We start from the raw sequence: 13,294 nt of genomic DNA on the forward strand, positions 1-13,294 counted from the left end.
ATAATGTAAAACGACAGCAATTCTGTTAAAAATAAATAAATGCATATACAATTAACCAGTGTTTTTCAACATTTTGCTTTTGGAGTACCGGAACATTTCAGAATGGATTTAGAAATTAGACAACCAAATCTATATTAACTGTTTCGTTCGTTCACGTTCAGCAGAGGCAAAACTATTATTATTTCTATATGGTAGCAGGTTCGCTATGTGCTTGCAGGGTATTATTTTCAGTTTGGGATGAGAGGTAATACAGACATAATGGCTCACATATAAGCTTGCTTTGTTTTCTTAACTATCAAAAAAAAAAAAAAAAAAAACAATTTTAACTAATTACATCATGAAAACCTGTTATTATTATTATTGCTCTTATATTATTTCTCCCTGATTGTGAGTTCCACCTCGTGACGGATATTGCGACCAAGTACACAGGGTGGTTGTTGTTATGTCTGGTGTTAATGTTGGTCGAGGAACTCTGACTATCCTACAGGGGTTCAGGATCGCGACTCTCTGGAGTTCCTTGTAGGTGTTCGCTGGGAGACCTATTGCTGCTAGGCTGTTGTGTAGGGTCTTTGGCACCATACATGTGGTTGACACGATGATCGGGATGGCCGGTACTTCCTGCATATGCCACCACATCTCTTTGATCTCCTGTCTTAGGTTCGTGTACTTCTTGATTTTTTCCCCATGGGTTTTCTGCAGGTTGCCTTGTGTTGGGTACCGCTATGTCAATCAGACAGGTAGCCTTTTCCTTCTTGTCCACAAGGGTTATGTCCAGTCTGTTGTGCGGGATTGTCCTATCCGTTATTATGGCGCGGTCCCAGTACAGTTTGTGGGTAGGGGTCTCTAGTACTGCTTGGGGTTTGTACTTGTAGTACGGTACACTTTCTTCGACTATCTGGTATTTCTTTGCTAGCTTCTGATGTATTATCCTAGCTACCTGGTTGTGTCTATGAGTGTACTCAGTCTGGGTGATCACCGTACATCCCGCAGTGATGTGTTGGATCGTTTCTGAGGCCAGGTTGCATAGTCGCATATGTCATCAGACACTCCGGGTTCCTTGGCGATGAATTTTATATAGTTCCTGGTGTTGATTACCTGGTCTTGGATGGCGAGCATGAATCCTTCAGCCTCGGGGAAGAGCGTCCCGCTCGTGAGGCATGCATTGAAAGCAATTTTATCTATGTGATCTTGATGGAGATCATTCTAGTGTCTGCCATGGATTGTCTTCTCTTCCCATCTTTATAGCTTCATTTGTACCTCCTGGTTGGGCGAGCAGTCATCGCTTAGGTTGAGTGGGTTATACCGCTTGTCTATCTTCCTTATGGCCTGGTGGAGTGCTGCTGTGTGTTTCTGTCAGTCTCTCCACGGCAGATTTCTGGTGGTGTTGGCGGCTCTTGGTCATCATTGTCCTTGCCTTTCTCAAGATATCCTCCAGCTCGGTGTTAGTCCAATCTATGACCCCGAAGGAGTATGTTAGCACTGGGACTACATAGGTGTTTATGACTTTAACTATGTTCCCTCCGTTCAGCTTTGCTTTCAGCAGGCTTCTGGGTCTCTGATGGTCTTTTTCAGTCAGGCAGGCCTTAATTTCCTTGTGCTGTAACTGCTGAGCCTGCATCATCCCCAAGTATTTGTAGGCTTCTCCCTCTGCCATGGCTTCGACCTCTTTACCACTCTGCAGCTGGTAATTTCGGTTGACTACTTTTCCTTGACGCAATCCGTGGGTCTTGCATTTGTCTAGACAAAATTCCATCCTAATATCATTGCTGAATTCTTCGATGATCTGGAGTAGCTGCTGAAGGTCCTTCTCGGTTCCCGCGTAGAGCTTGATGTCATCCATGTATATCAGGTGGCTGAGAGTGTATAGGTTCTTCCTCCCTTCTTTGAGGTTATATATGTACTTGCTACTGTTCAGCATGGTAGATAGCTGGTTAATTGCTAGACAGGACCACAATGGGCTCAGGGAATCTTCCTGAAAGATTCCTCTCCTGATGGGATTGGCCTGGTTTTGATGTTTTCGACCTTAATGGTGGTACTCCATTTTGCCATCGTTTCTCTTAGAAAGTTTTCACTATCGGATTGACTTTGTAGATGTTCAGCGCCTCTATTAGCCAGCTATGAGGCATGGAGTCGAAGGCCTTGTGGTAATCGATATAGGCTGTGTACATGTTGTGGCACTTCTTGTAGGCTTTCTCCATAACTGCGGGATCTATGGTTAAATTGCTCCTTTCATCGTTTGCTCAGCCGCTTGCATCCTTTCTGCTGTTCAGCCATTATGATCTGGCTCTCCAAGTGGTCTGATATCTTCCTGGTTATGCAGCTGGTTAGGATCTTGTGATGTCATTGTTGGGAGGCAGGTGATTGGAATGTATTTCACCGGATTTCTTGTATCTTCGTCTTTAGGCTTCAGATATGTGATTCCTTGAGTGAGAAACTTCGGGATTTTCTCTGGGTGCCTTATCATTTGGGTGAACTGCTCTGCCAGGTGCTTGTGGTGCAAATGAGCTTCTGTATCAGTAGTTGTGGACTTCATATATTCCTGGAGTTCGCCAGGAATATATGAAGTTATGAGAGTTCTTGATCGTCTGTTTTATTTTTTCTTCCCGGATCTCCCATCCTCTCATTTCTTGTACGTCCTTGGTTTTCTTGCGTTCTAGCTCTATCCAGGTAGCTTGGCTGTTATATCTTACTTCCTTGCTCCATATGTTTCCCCAGAAATCCCCGAGATTCCCGCAGAGGCCTCTTTGTCCTCATCGAAGATTCGGTTGTTTATTTTCCTCTGGGAGCTCTCTTTATATCGGCGTAGTCTCTTTCTGAGTGCAAGGAGGTTCTGCTTCAATACGTCCATGTACTCTCTAATTCTCTGATTTTTTTGTCTTATGTTTGTTGCGGAGGTTCTCTCTCTTGAGGATGCTCTTCACTTTTTCAATTAATTTCTTACTCCTATTGCCCCGTTGGTGCGGGTCAATTGGTCTATCTTGACTCTTAATTCTTCTATCTTCTGCTGAAGTCTTCTTTCCCAAGCTGGTGATTCCTTCTATTTTCGGTTCTTCTGCTGCTGGTGATTCCTTCTATTTTCGGTTCTTCTGCTGCTGGTGATTCCTTCTATTTTCGGTTCTTCTGCTGCTGGTGATTCCTTCTATTTTCGGTTCTTCTGCTGCTGGTCTCCCGCTTCTCTTCTCCTCGTGGCTGCTACCGCAACACAATACACGGCTGTATGGATGGCCTCCAGTGTTGCACCATTGCTGTCGAGGTAATGAAGTATTATGTGCCGATTCAGGTGGTCTGTGACTCTCCACAAGGTTCTATTCGGCCTCTGCTTCGGTATCACGTGAGTCTTTGTGGGGTCCATTCCTTTGAATATTGTTAGGGCCTTCTTCCACTCGTTTTCTATTCCGGATATCATAACCTCATCTGTTTCCACTTCAGCTGCTGTGGGTTGTATTTCTTCTTGCTCTTCCTCTTCTGGTTCGATGGTGGTATGTTCTTTCTCCTCTGGTTCCGTATTATTATTATTAATAGCCATATGGTGCAAGGAAGACTGAGGCTTATGCTGCACCAGACAAAAATTTTAAAAAATTCCCTCGCAAGAAAGATCCAGCTCAGGACCCTAGGTTTGCCAAGCCCATTCTCACCAGATGTGAGCCCCTGAGGTTAGTACAGATATAGCAGAATATTTCCTTTCTTTTTTTTTTTTTTTAAGCGAATCGAAATATAGACAAGAGTTAATTTTCTTTGGAACATTTCGGGGAACATCGGTTGAAAAACAATGAAATGTATATTCATACTCAATTTGTATATAGTATATTTCAAAAGTTCTGGTGAGTATTCTAGGATCAGAAATAAGAAAAAAAAATCATAAACATGTGTCTGATTCTGAACAGTTACGGAGGCACCTTAAATAAAAAAAATGACAATGGAGTTTTGAACGGTAACAAAAAATAATAAAAGTAATAATTAAGAATAAGCAAACAATTTATCTAGTATGAATAAGCATTTCACCAGGTACACGTCTGCATTCTTTTTTTACTATTTCATTAATCGTATTATTTTTTATCATTCAAAACTCCATAGCTATTTTTAAAAATTAAAATAGCAATAATTTCGTAATTGCTAGGAATGGCGAAATGTTTATGATTTTTTTTTTCTTATTTTGTACATTAGAAACGTTCTGCACATATATTTTTTAAAATATCCCATATACCCTACATATACAGGAGGAGCATAAAAATATTGTCCGTGATTAATTTAAAATTCAGAAGATATTAGGTGATCGCCATACAATAATTCATAAAATACAAATTAAGTAGACGTACCTATAAAAAGGAAAATCTTGATGATGGACTAGATGAACACTATTTCCTATTCCTATGCAATCAGTCTAACAAATGAAAAATGTATTACCCATATTATTCTATCCTGGAATGAACACACACACACACACACGGGGGGGGGGAGGTGTTTCTGGCCTACATTTCCCTAAATCACTCACTTCCCACTTAATTTTTGTAAGTAGTGGTAAGCGGTGGAATTGTGCTTGGCAGTTTTTTCTGGCAGTTTTTTACTGGCAGTTTTACCCTGGATGTGGCAGGCCAATAGTCTCTAACGACCAGGATACATCCAAAACTGTCCAAGAAATGTTCGCTTAAATATGAATTTAGGAATTTGTAGTGCTGGGGGACGTTGCTCTACGACTGGATTTTCAGATTGCTTTTAAGACTATATCTGTACAAAACGAAATCTGTTCAATTACTCTTAATGGATGGATTTTGGAAACAGCTGTTCACCAAGGTTGGATGAAAATCCAGGATTGGCTAGCTAATACGTTGTGGACAGATGAGCTCATTTCTACCTACATATCACTGTTATTGTTATTTTTTGTTATTTTTGGATTTTAGGAGCATTAGCAACTAAGGCCACATTGCTCCGGGATATGCGGTGGTCATTCTCTGACCTTTCCGCATCCTCCGTATTTGGTGGTGACGGGCTCGAACCCCGTTCTAATCAAGATGCGTGTGCTACGCACTGCTGCTCCTTCCCACCTGGCTACGGAGGCGCTACATATCACTTTTACGAGTAGGACCCAATTTTGTCGTTTGAGTCAAGGACAACCTCCATTCTTTTATTTAAAAAAATACATTTAAATTTAAAATCTTCTCATGATGAGAAGGTTACTTTGTGGTTTAAGTTCGCGATTTTTTTATTAGTTCAAATTTCTTAGAGAAAAAGTTGATGAAATGATCAAAACTCTTACAATACTGAGGAAAGATATGCCAGGATATTGTCAGACACTTTTGCCCGAATTAGGCGAACCAAGTATCCCTCTGAGGACCATATTCCAGCAAGATGAAAACGCCGCCTCATTCCCATCGAAATCTAACTGGTCTTGTCTTCTCAATAACGTATTAGGAAACAATCTCGTTGGCAGGAATTTTGATATATTAATGGCCTCCGTCCTGTTTAAAATCCCTGTGACTTTTGAGCTTCTTGAAAGATCGTACTTATAAAACTCAAACTTCGAATTTATTAAAAATATGACGCGCTGTCAGAGGAGGTATTTTCAGTATGGGTACCTAGGAATTTAAGGAACTGGTACCATAAATGAAACTGAAGATTCAAAATACATTATAAAATTATTTAAACTTCTTTTTTCCATGGGCGAAAAAAATTCTACCGAGTTTTTTCAGGGTTTCTCTCCAAGAGATTTTGGTTAACCTTATTTTGGTAAATCCTAACAAGTGGGGTACACTCCCTCATAAAACTTGTTAATCCTCTAAATTAAAGAATGCGAAACACGTCCTAGTAAAAACAATTCACGTGACCCAGTGGCATAATTACCAATTCTGAAAATATCCACAATAATCACGAACTGGCTCTTAGAATTAAACTGAACGAACAATCCCTACTTCGCCTCCTTTCCGGAGACTGCTGATTATACAGTGTAGTAAAAAGTACGCTATTGCCCTGATCCCCCGTGCGTTTCATACGTTGAACTAGTCCAAATACCTTAACAATTGTACTCCGCTTTCTAAATACTGAATCAGGGTTCTTCAAACTCTTTTGGTCAGTCACATGCACGCCCTCTCCTCGGTCCAACGGCATAGGCGTTCATATCTTCGCATAGAATAATCGTGGAGAAAAAAAAAGGAGGAAAAACCGTATCTAATCAATTTCTGCTTATAATTTATCTTTGGTCTACAAATATTAATTAGCTTGTGGTAGGATAGATCTGAAAGTGAGCTGCTTAGAACCACGATTCTGGTTACGGTACCACGGTTATGATACTATATGCGTATAGAATTTAGAAGTAAAAGCTCATCTTTTGTATGGAGCAGCACTGTAGGCACCTCAAATCAAGTTACACGTTACAAATAACCTAAACCGCCACAGTCGTAACGAAAACGGTGGGAGAGGAAAAACTGATTCTTTGATGATTCCTTAATGGGAATAGGATCGATAATGGACAGGACTGTTTTGAATTTATGAAACCACGAGGTGTCAATGATCTGTAAATTGGGTGAATTCTTAGTCAATTGCCTGTTTTCTGAATGAAAAATCCAAGTTCCCAGAGGGAAAAAAGCAAATACATATAGAATGTCTCTGTGCTGATTACCATCGCCGCCTTTTGATAACTTACAGGATTGCATTTAGAAGAATGCTCAAATTACGTTAAAAATACGATACAGATATGATTTTAGTGCGAGCAACATATTATTCCGTTCAGCCCTACAGGCAGCAAAAAAAGGGTGTTAAGTCAAAATCAGTCACTTGTCCTCCTCTTGTAGTTCCTTAGCATAAGTTACATTGTTGTGTTGTTTGAGAACAGATCATCAATGACCAAAATTAAAGAAAAACAAAATTCGATATTTACTGAACTTCTTTCAGCCAAAGATAAAGACTGGAGGGGGGTATTGTGAAAATCGATTAGCACCGTCTGAAACAATGAAGAATGCATCATCCGATCACAATGAACTCCACGCCAGGGTTGATCACTGCGTGCCACCGGGATCGTCTCCTTCACTGTTCCCGATGGGATAAATTGATTCTCGCAGTGCGACCTTGAAAGATTCATCTTCGGTTGAAGGAAGCATATTGGCCTACAGATCTCAAAGAGATTTACTTGTATAAGCATTCGGAGAGGAGGGAAACAGGGTGCGTGTGTGTGTGCGTGCACATACAAAAGAACAAGTTATGGTGCCAAATGGACACCAATACGTGTCTGGAATAAATAAACTACTTGCATACTTTTATTGTTCTCGGCGCTTTTCGTTTTGTATTTTCCTAGCTCCTCTTTTTATTCCTTCTCTCTTTCCAAAATTCTCTGTCGCTGAATTTCCTGAAGCAGCCGAACATGGCACGTCTCCAACCAGGAAATGTCGGCAGAATGAAGCCGTTCATTTCGTATCGGACACTTAAATCTATCCGTACAATAGCATTTTCCCAATGGCGCACGCGCACACACACACTCTACCTGGACCACGGCACGTGATGGCGAAATGACGTCGCCCAAGTATCTGCCTAAATGAAACCGCAGCGGAAGTTCAATCTTCGAATAAGCAAAATACCTTTTCGGCCCTCGTTCACGGCGCGGCCCCAGCGGTTGTCCTCAAACTCCCGCTAGTTATTTACTGCGAAGTAAAGTTGCCGGAGGCAACATACCTCGAGTCTTACCTGGATTCCCTTCTTAAGGTGACAGGAACCATAGGTTAAAACCTGTCGGGCCAGTTTCTCCCTCTTTTCCCTGCCCCCACCTCCCCCAGTTCGCTGCGATTTGCTTAACAGCCTCTTGAAAATCTGGTTGGTTAGCTGGCATGAGCAAGAAGTCTTCCTTGCCTAGGAAAAGCACGTGGTGTCCCGCCGACAGCCCCGAGTAAGGTAGACGTCTACGTGAGCAGAAATTCGTCACTCGCTGCCAGTGCTCTGCGCGGGAGCATGCACCGTTACCTGGCGTAGTGCGGCGTTGTCAGCAGATGGTTTTGGATTAAACTCGATTCATGTGTTTCGCAGTGTTGTCTTGGATATTGATGCGTCTTGTGTCGACGTGCTGAAGGAATAACAACTGTTGCCATGGAAACTTGGATGTGGTTGGCAGTCGGAGGTCTGATGATGATCGTACCTGTAGCAGCTCAGGTAAGAAAAGAACTACCCTTTATAAACAGCGACCGTCCTTAAAAATAAGTCACCGAAGCCGCCTTTACTATTAGTGGCCGGATGTCAACTCGGAGTAACTTCCTCTTTTCAATACTGTCTTAAATGGTTTAAGATAATTTTTATTAAATACGCTAACCGTTAAAAAAAAAAAAAATGATGAAAGCTAATCAGGAATAATCTAGTGAGTTTGTAGAGAAAAAAAAAGTCATCAGACAATGGTTTATTTGTTTAGGTTTTTTCAAATATGCTTTCTAAACTATAAGCTTCTTTTCAGTTTACTAAACTTCCTCTTAACATGTCTGATGCAGGAAGCTAAGGATCCTCAAGAAAATCAGCTTCTCTGCTATGCTCAACTTTATTTCTTATGTATATTGTTCGCAGAATGAAAATTATTTGGATTTAGCTGGATATTACTGTGCATCATTTTAACTTCCAAGTCTCGAAATTAAACCACTATAACACAATTCATACGTGTAAAACTTAAAAAAAGTCTTTACAACCAGTTATGAACTAATGTAGTTTCTTTATCAATAATTAAAGTTAAAATCCAAAGCGTGATAGGAAAAAAAAATTAAAAACTGTCACCCATCCACAAAATTAGTAGCGAAAGGTCCGTTATAAAACTAATTCCACAATTAATACAATTTGATGCTTCCGTGACTTATTCTTACTTTCTGTTATCGAAATCTTTATCACAAAGATTTCCAAATAAAAAGTGCCATTAATTCCATCTGTTTTTCTTACTAAGGTCAAATCTGTGTATTAGTTTTAAAAGCATCATTTATACTTTCATTTTAAAAGAAGAAATGCGCGTGATAACTGGCAAAATTACATCCCTCACGAAACCTCAGTGACAGCTAATTTGTGCATTTTGTTGAACGAACTAGTTTTCCATTTTTTATGGGGTTTTTTTTTAACCTTTTACTTCCTCTGTTTCGTAATTAGAATGAAAAAACAAAAACACCAACGCACTTCAAGGGGTGAAACTTTAGGAACGAACAGGGCAACTAATTTAATTTAAATCAACAGAATTTATAAATTCCATCCTTAGATCTCAAAAAGGATAACATTAGGTGTGACCCGTTTTTGATATCAATGCTCTTTACCAATGGAGCACATGAATTTGTACAGATGAAATCTCAAGAAAAAAAAACATTTTTAAACAAATTATGTTCAAGACGCTAATTAGCCTCGGCTGATGAGTACATGTATTATGGTCTGAAGGAATCAATTACAAATCTTTAACGATAATCTAATTAATGCACGGGCCCTAAACAACTGGTAGGGACAGTCAATTTGGCCTTGCTATTCTTTCTCGGGTACATTAGAAATTTCTAGATCCAACATCAAGAGAAAATAATTAAAATTCGTGGACATATCCAGAACGAAAAATTAGATCACCTCTCTCTAAAATGGTCTATCCAAGATTTTTTGACACTTTATGCACAAAATACTTATCAAATATTTTAAATCGTTTCTGGTTACCAAGTAACATGAATTTACATCAAGAAATCGACATAGCATCACTGAATCAATAAAAGCAGCCTAAATAAATGTGGCTCAAAATAATCTTTAATGAAGTCCAATATGCCATGCTCAACAATCTGGTGTCACACTGTCCCCATCGAATAGCATAAATGAAGTTCTCTAGCAGTGTTACTCAATCTATACTGGTGCCTCTGATACTTCACATTTTCATAAGCGAACTCCCCAAATACTAGAAAATCACCTCATTTGCGAACGATGCCAAACTATATACAGAATAAAGGCCCTGAAGACTAAACTTCAACTGGCACCCAAAAATTGTTGCGTGGTTGGTAACCAATGGTCAACTAATAAACCTCATTAAAAGGCTGTCCATTTTTTGAACTACGCTGCACTTAATGATACAAACTTGCCACTGCTCATGGCTACATGGGCAGTGGCACCCAGAAATTTTATTTTGATGGAATTAGGAATCTCGTTCGTTCCACATTAGTAGCTTTTACAAGCTTCCATATATGATAATGCAATTTAAAACAAAATGTTCTTGGTGGGGGCTTTGGTACTCTTAGCCCCACTTGCGGGGGCGTGTATGGCTCTGGATATCACATTTGATTACCATATTCATATTATAGGTTTTTTAGAATTAGCACAGCTAAATGCGTGGTATAAAACGGCTGTAAATTGCGTTTATTCTATGGTATGCATGCCTGCTTTCCTTAAAAACTCAGCTGAGATACTTCTGGATATTTCATCCAGCAGTTTAAGTTACTTATGAGATTTCAACCCCTAATACATCGACTAACTTGGCTACGGTGTGAAAAAAAAAGTCCATAGGGTTCTTTCCGTCTCGTACCATAGGAAAATATATAAAGGGGCGGTAGGGTTCACATAAAGGAGCTTAATATTGACAGAAATTTGGTAATGATACTCTCGTTATCATGGCCTAATCTCTGTCAATGTTAAAACTGAAATAAGTTAGTAAATCTGTAATTTTGTGTGCGAACGCACGTTCGAGCCCAATTTATCTCTGAATAGAAGTCTTGGGTACGAGGAAACGAACCTGAAGAATATAAATCTAAGTTATAATTAATCTAATATTAATCTAAGTTATCGTTCTATTTCTCTGCCTGCTTGCCCTTTTAAAACTGCTCCTCTTTAACTAACACTAACTTCATTCTTATCAAAATTAAAACGTTATATTTGAATATGACATTTGGAAAAAAAAAAATCCTGCCAGGGCTGCGTCTATCCTTGTCGACTTGTATTAACCTCATTCCCTGTGTCTTGTACTGCAGTCACCAAATTATCAAAGCGTTGCGCTATAATACACCATAACTATTCCCTCCCAGTTCTGTTTATAGGGCGTTCGTTTCGATGTCAAGGCATGCTTGCCTCGAGAGAAAATCCGTAGCCGGATATTCCGGTTGTATAATTCTGTAGTTCCTTCTCCATGCTCCGGTTTAGCATTCAGTTTGTGTTCGCGTACACGCCTCGAAGTGTTTCCAAGAAGGAATTCACATAAGAAGTCAGTGAATCTTCCACCCTCTGTCCTTAAACTAATTGGGTTACCTGTTTAAGAATTCCAAGAGGATTACCTAGACTGACGCATATACAGAAAAATGCATTTTGTTTGCTACCAAACCCTCTTCGCGGATTTGTCACATGCACTGTGACGCAAGCCGGAAACTCCTAGAGGGTTCTCATACGTGTAGCTTGTCTTAGGGTTGTAAAACTGGTAGGAAACTATCCGTTAGCAGTACAGCTGAGTTTTAGAGGAATGCAGGGATGCTACGTGGACAGGAAGTTATGCTGTCACAGTTCCCACTTCAGAGTCCTTCCCCTGTATTTCGTTTACAGATTAGTCTTTTTCAGTGATCCTCAAAAATAAAAATAAAATAAAACTGAGTTTTCACGTAAGTTCTTCAACTTTAGTCAGGTTAACAGATACAATATTAGTCTTCACCTATGTGGTAAGATAGTAGCTGTACCGCTTTCCACCTGTTTGAAATGGTTAGATTCTAAACCTGTTAACGACGCCAGAAATTCTAAATTCCTTTGGGGTAAGCTATCAGATCTCATTTCAGGAGGAGGTCGTTTCTCGAGGTTATTCTAGGATTTTCCCCCCAGACACATAAATAGTCACATATGATTAATAGAACCTTCATTGTCAATACACTGATGTTTCATGGCCTGTATTACTTTGGCACTGATTTAAAACAACTGCAGTAACCCTGACACTTATATAAGGTATCTGAGGTTGAATCAGATAAAGGTGTCAAGATTTTTTGGTGACTCCTTCATTGATGCTAATAAATAAATTCTAAATTTAATTAGAATTCATTAATTCTAATATATATATTTTTATTTTTTTTATTGTGTTCCCCAGCACAACAAACAACAAAGTCCTGTTTATTTATATCTTCACTCTATATTAAGAGAAGTCAGTTTCTTAACGTAAGAATTCTTAGTCAGAACTAAAGAGAACTTTTACAAGGAAAGTTCAGCAAATTTCCTAGTAAAAAGTTTCTTATTGAAGAAAATTATATTTAAAATAGCACCTTATGGGTGTGTTTTTTTAACTTTAAAAATTTGACCTTTCTCTTCTTGATGTACATAAGAGTTTGTGATGTAAGCAAGGAGAAGATCTGATACCATTTTTGCACATAACTGGAATGTGGAAGAAGTATTATCTATCCCTTCAAGAAGACATAACGAAGTAGCCCTACGTAGCAGGAGGATCACTGATATCATATCAATATGAAGTGAATTTGTTCCTTTCAAAGAATGGCAATAACAGAGGTGAAACTAGACAGAATGGTGACATATGAAAACAAAGTTTAAGACAGCCTCTAAACATTAGTATGATTCTTCTAAATACAGCCACTACTAGGAGTTTAGAAAGTTTCAAATTTAACGAAAGGAGCTTTTTTCTGTTTCTTCATATTTAAATTAACCACATCGAAGTGAAATTATCCAGGACTATTTGAATTGTAAAACTTCACAGCGACGCTAAATACAGTACATGATAATTAAAGCCATTTGAAACATCTGTTCATTAAGGACAAACAGAGTGTATCTCTATATTGATTCATAAAGGTACACCATTAGCTCTGGCGCTTACTGAGACATTGGGAGGCTGAGCAAATAAAGCATGATTCATCAACAGTTCTCAGTATCCGCGCACTCAATCCAAATCAAAAAAAAAAGTCCAGAATATCTTCTTCGGAAACCAACGGATTCACGCCTGCTATAATTTTAAACGCCATGCGCGTGTACAAATGATGTGGTTGCTATCAGAAAAGGGAATAATAAAAATAGTTCTTGAAATGAAAATTTGGTTGGCCGAATATAGGCAAATTTTTTTTTTTTATTTATTCTTCTAACAGTTGCCTGTATTCTGCCAACTTTTCCATGCTGGACAAAAGTACACAGCTTTCCATTGACAAACTACTCTAGGGTTATGTTTCTTGGAATAGCTCAGTTCAAATAATTTACGGTAATATTATTATTTTTTTTTTTACAAAAACTATCTTTCCACGCTTAATGAAGATAAGTATCGTCCCACGTATGATGTGTGTGTCTATTTGTTTATTTATAGTAATGGAAGTCAGTAGGATACGCGACACTACCCGCATGGAAATAAGCTCCACAAAAACTA

General features: G+C 39.1%; 1 protein-coding gene across 1 annotated transcript in view; it reads left to right on the forward strand.

The window, feature by feature from the left end:
* Positions 1-7,934: 7,934 nt before the first annotated feature.
* LOC150088154 (uncharacterized) overlaps positions 7,935-13,294 on the forward strand; it is a 611,850-nt gene continuing 606,490 nt past the window's right edge. Inside the window, exon 1 of the mRNA XM_090369355.1 lies at positions 7,935-8,130. Coding sequence (XP_090225481.1) covers positions 8,068-8,130 — 63 coding nt within the window. The 5' untranslated portion in view covers positions 7,935-8,067. The remainder of the gene's footprint in view (positions 8,131-13,294) is intronic.

The sequence above is a fragment of the Mastigoproctus giganteus genome, chromosome 3 (genome assembly GCF_048544385.1).
Source record: "Mastigoproctus giganteus isolate SK-2022 chromosome 3, ASM4854438v1, whole genome shotgun sequence".
Classification (NCBI taxonomy): Eukaryota; Metazoa; Arthropoda; class Arachnida; order Uropygi; family Thelyphonidae; genus Mastigoproctus; species Mastigoproctus giganteus.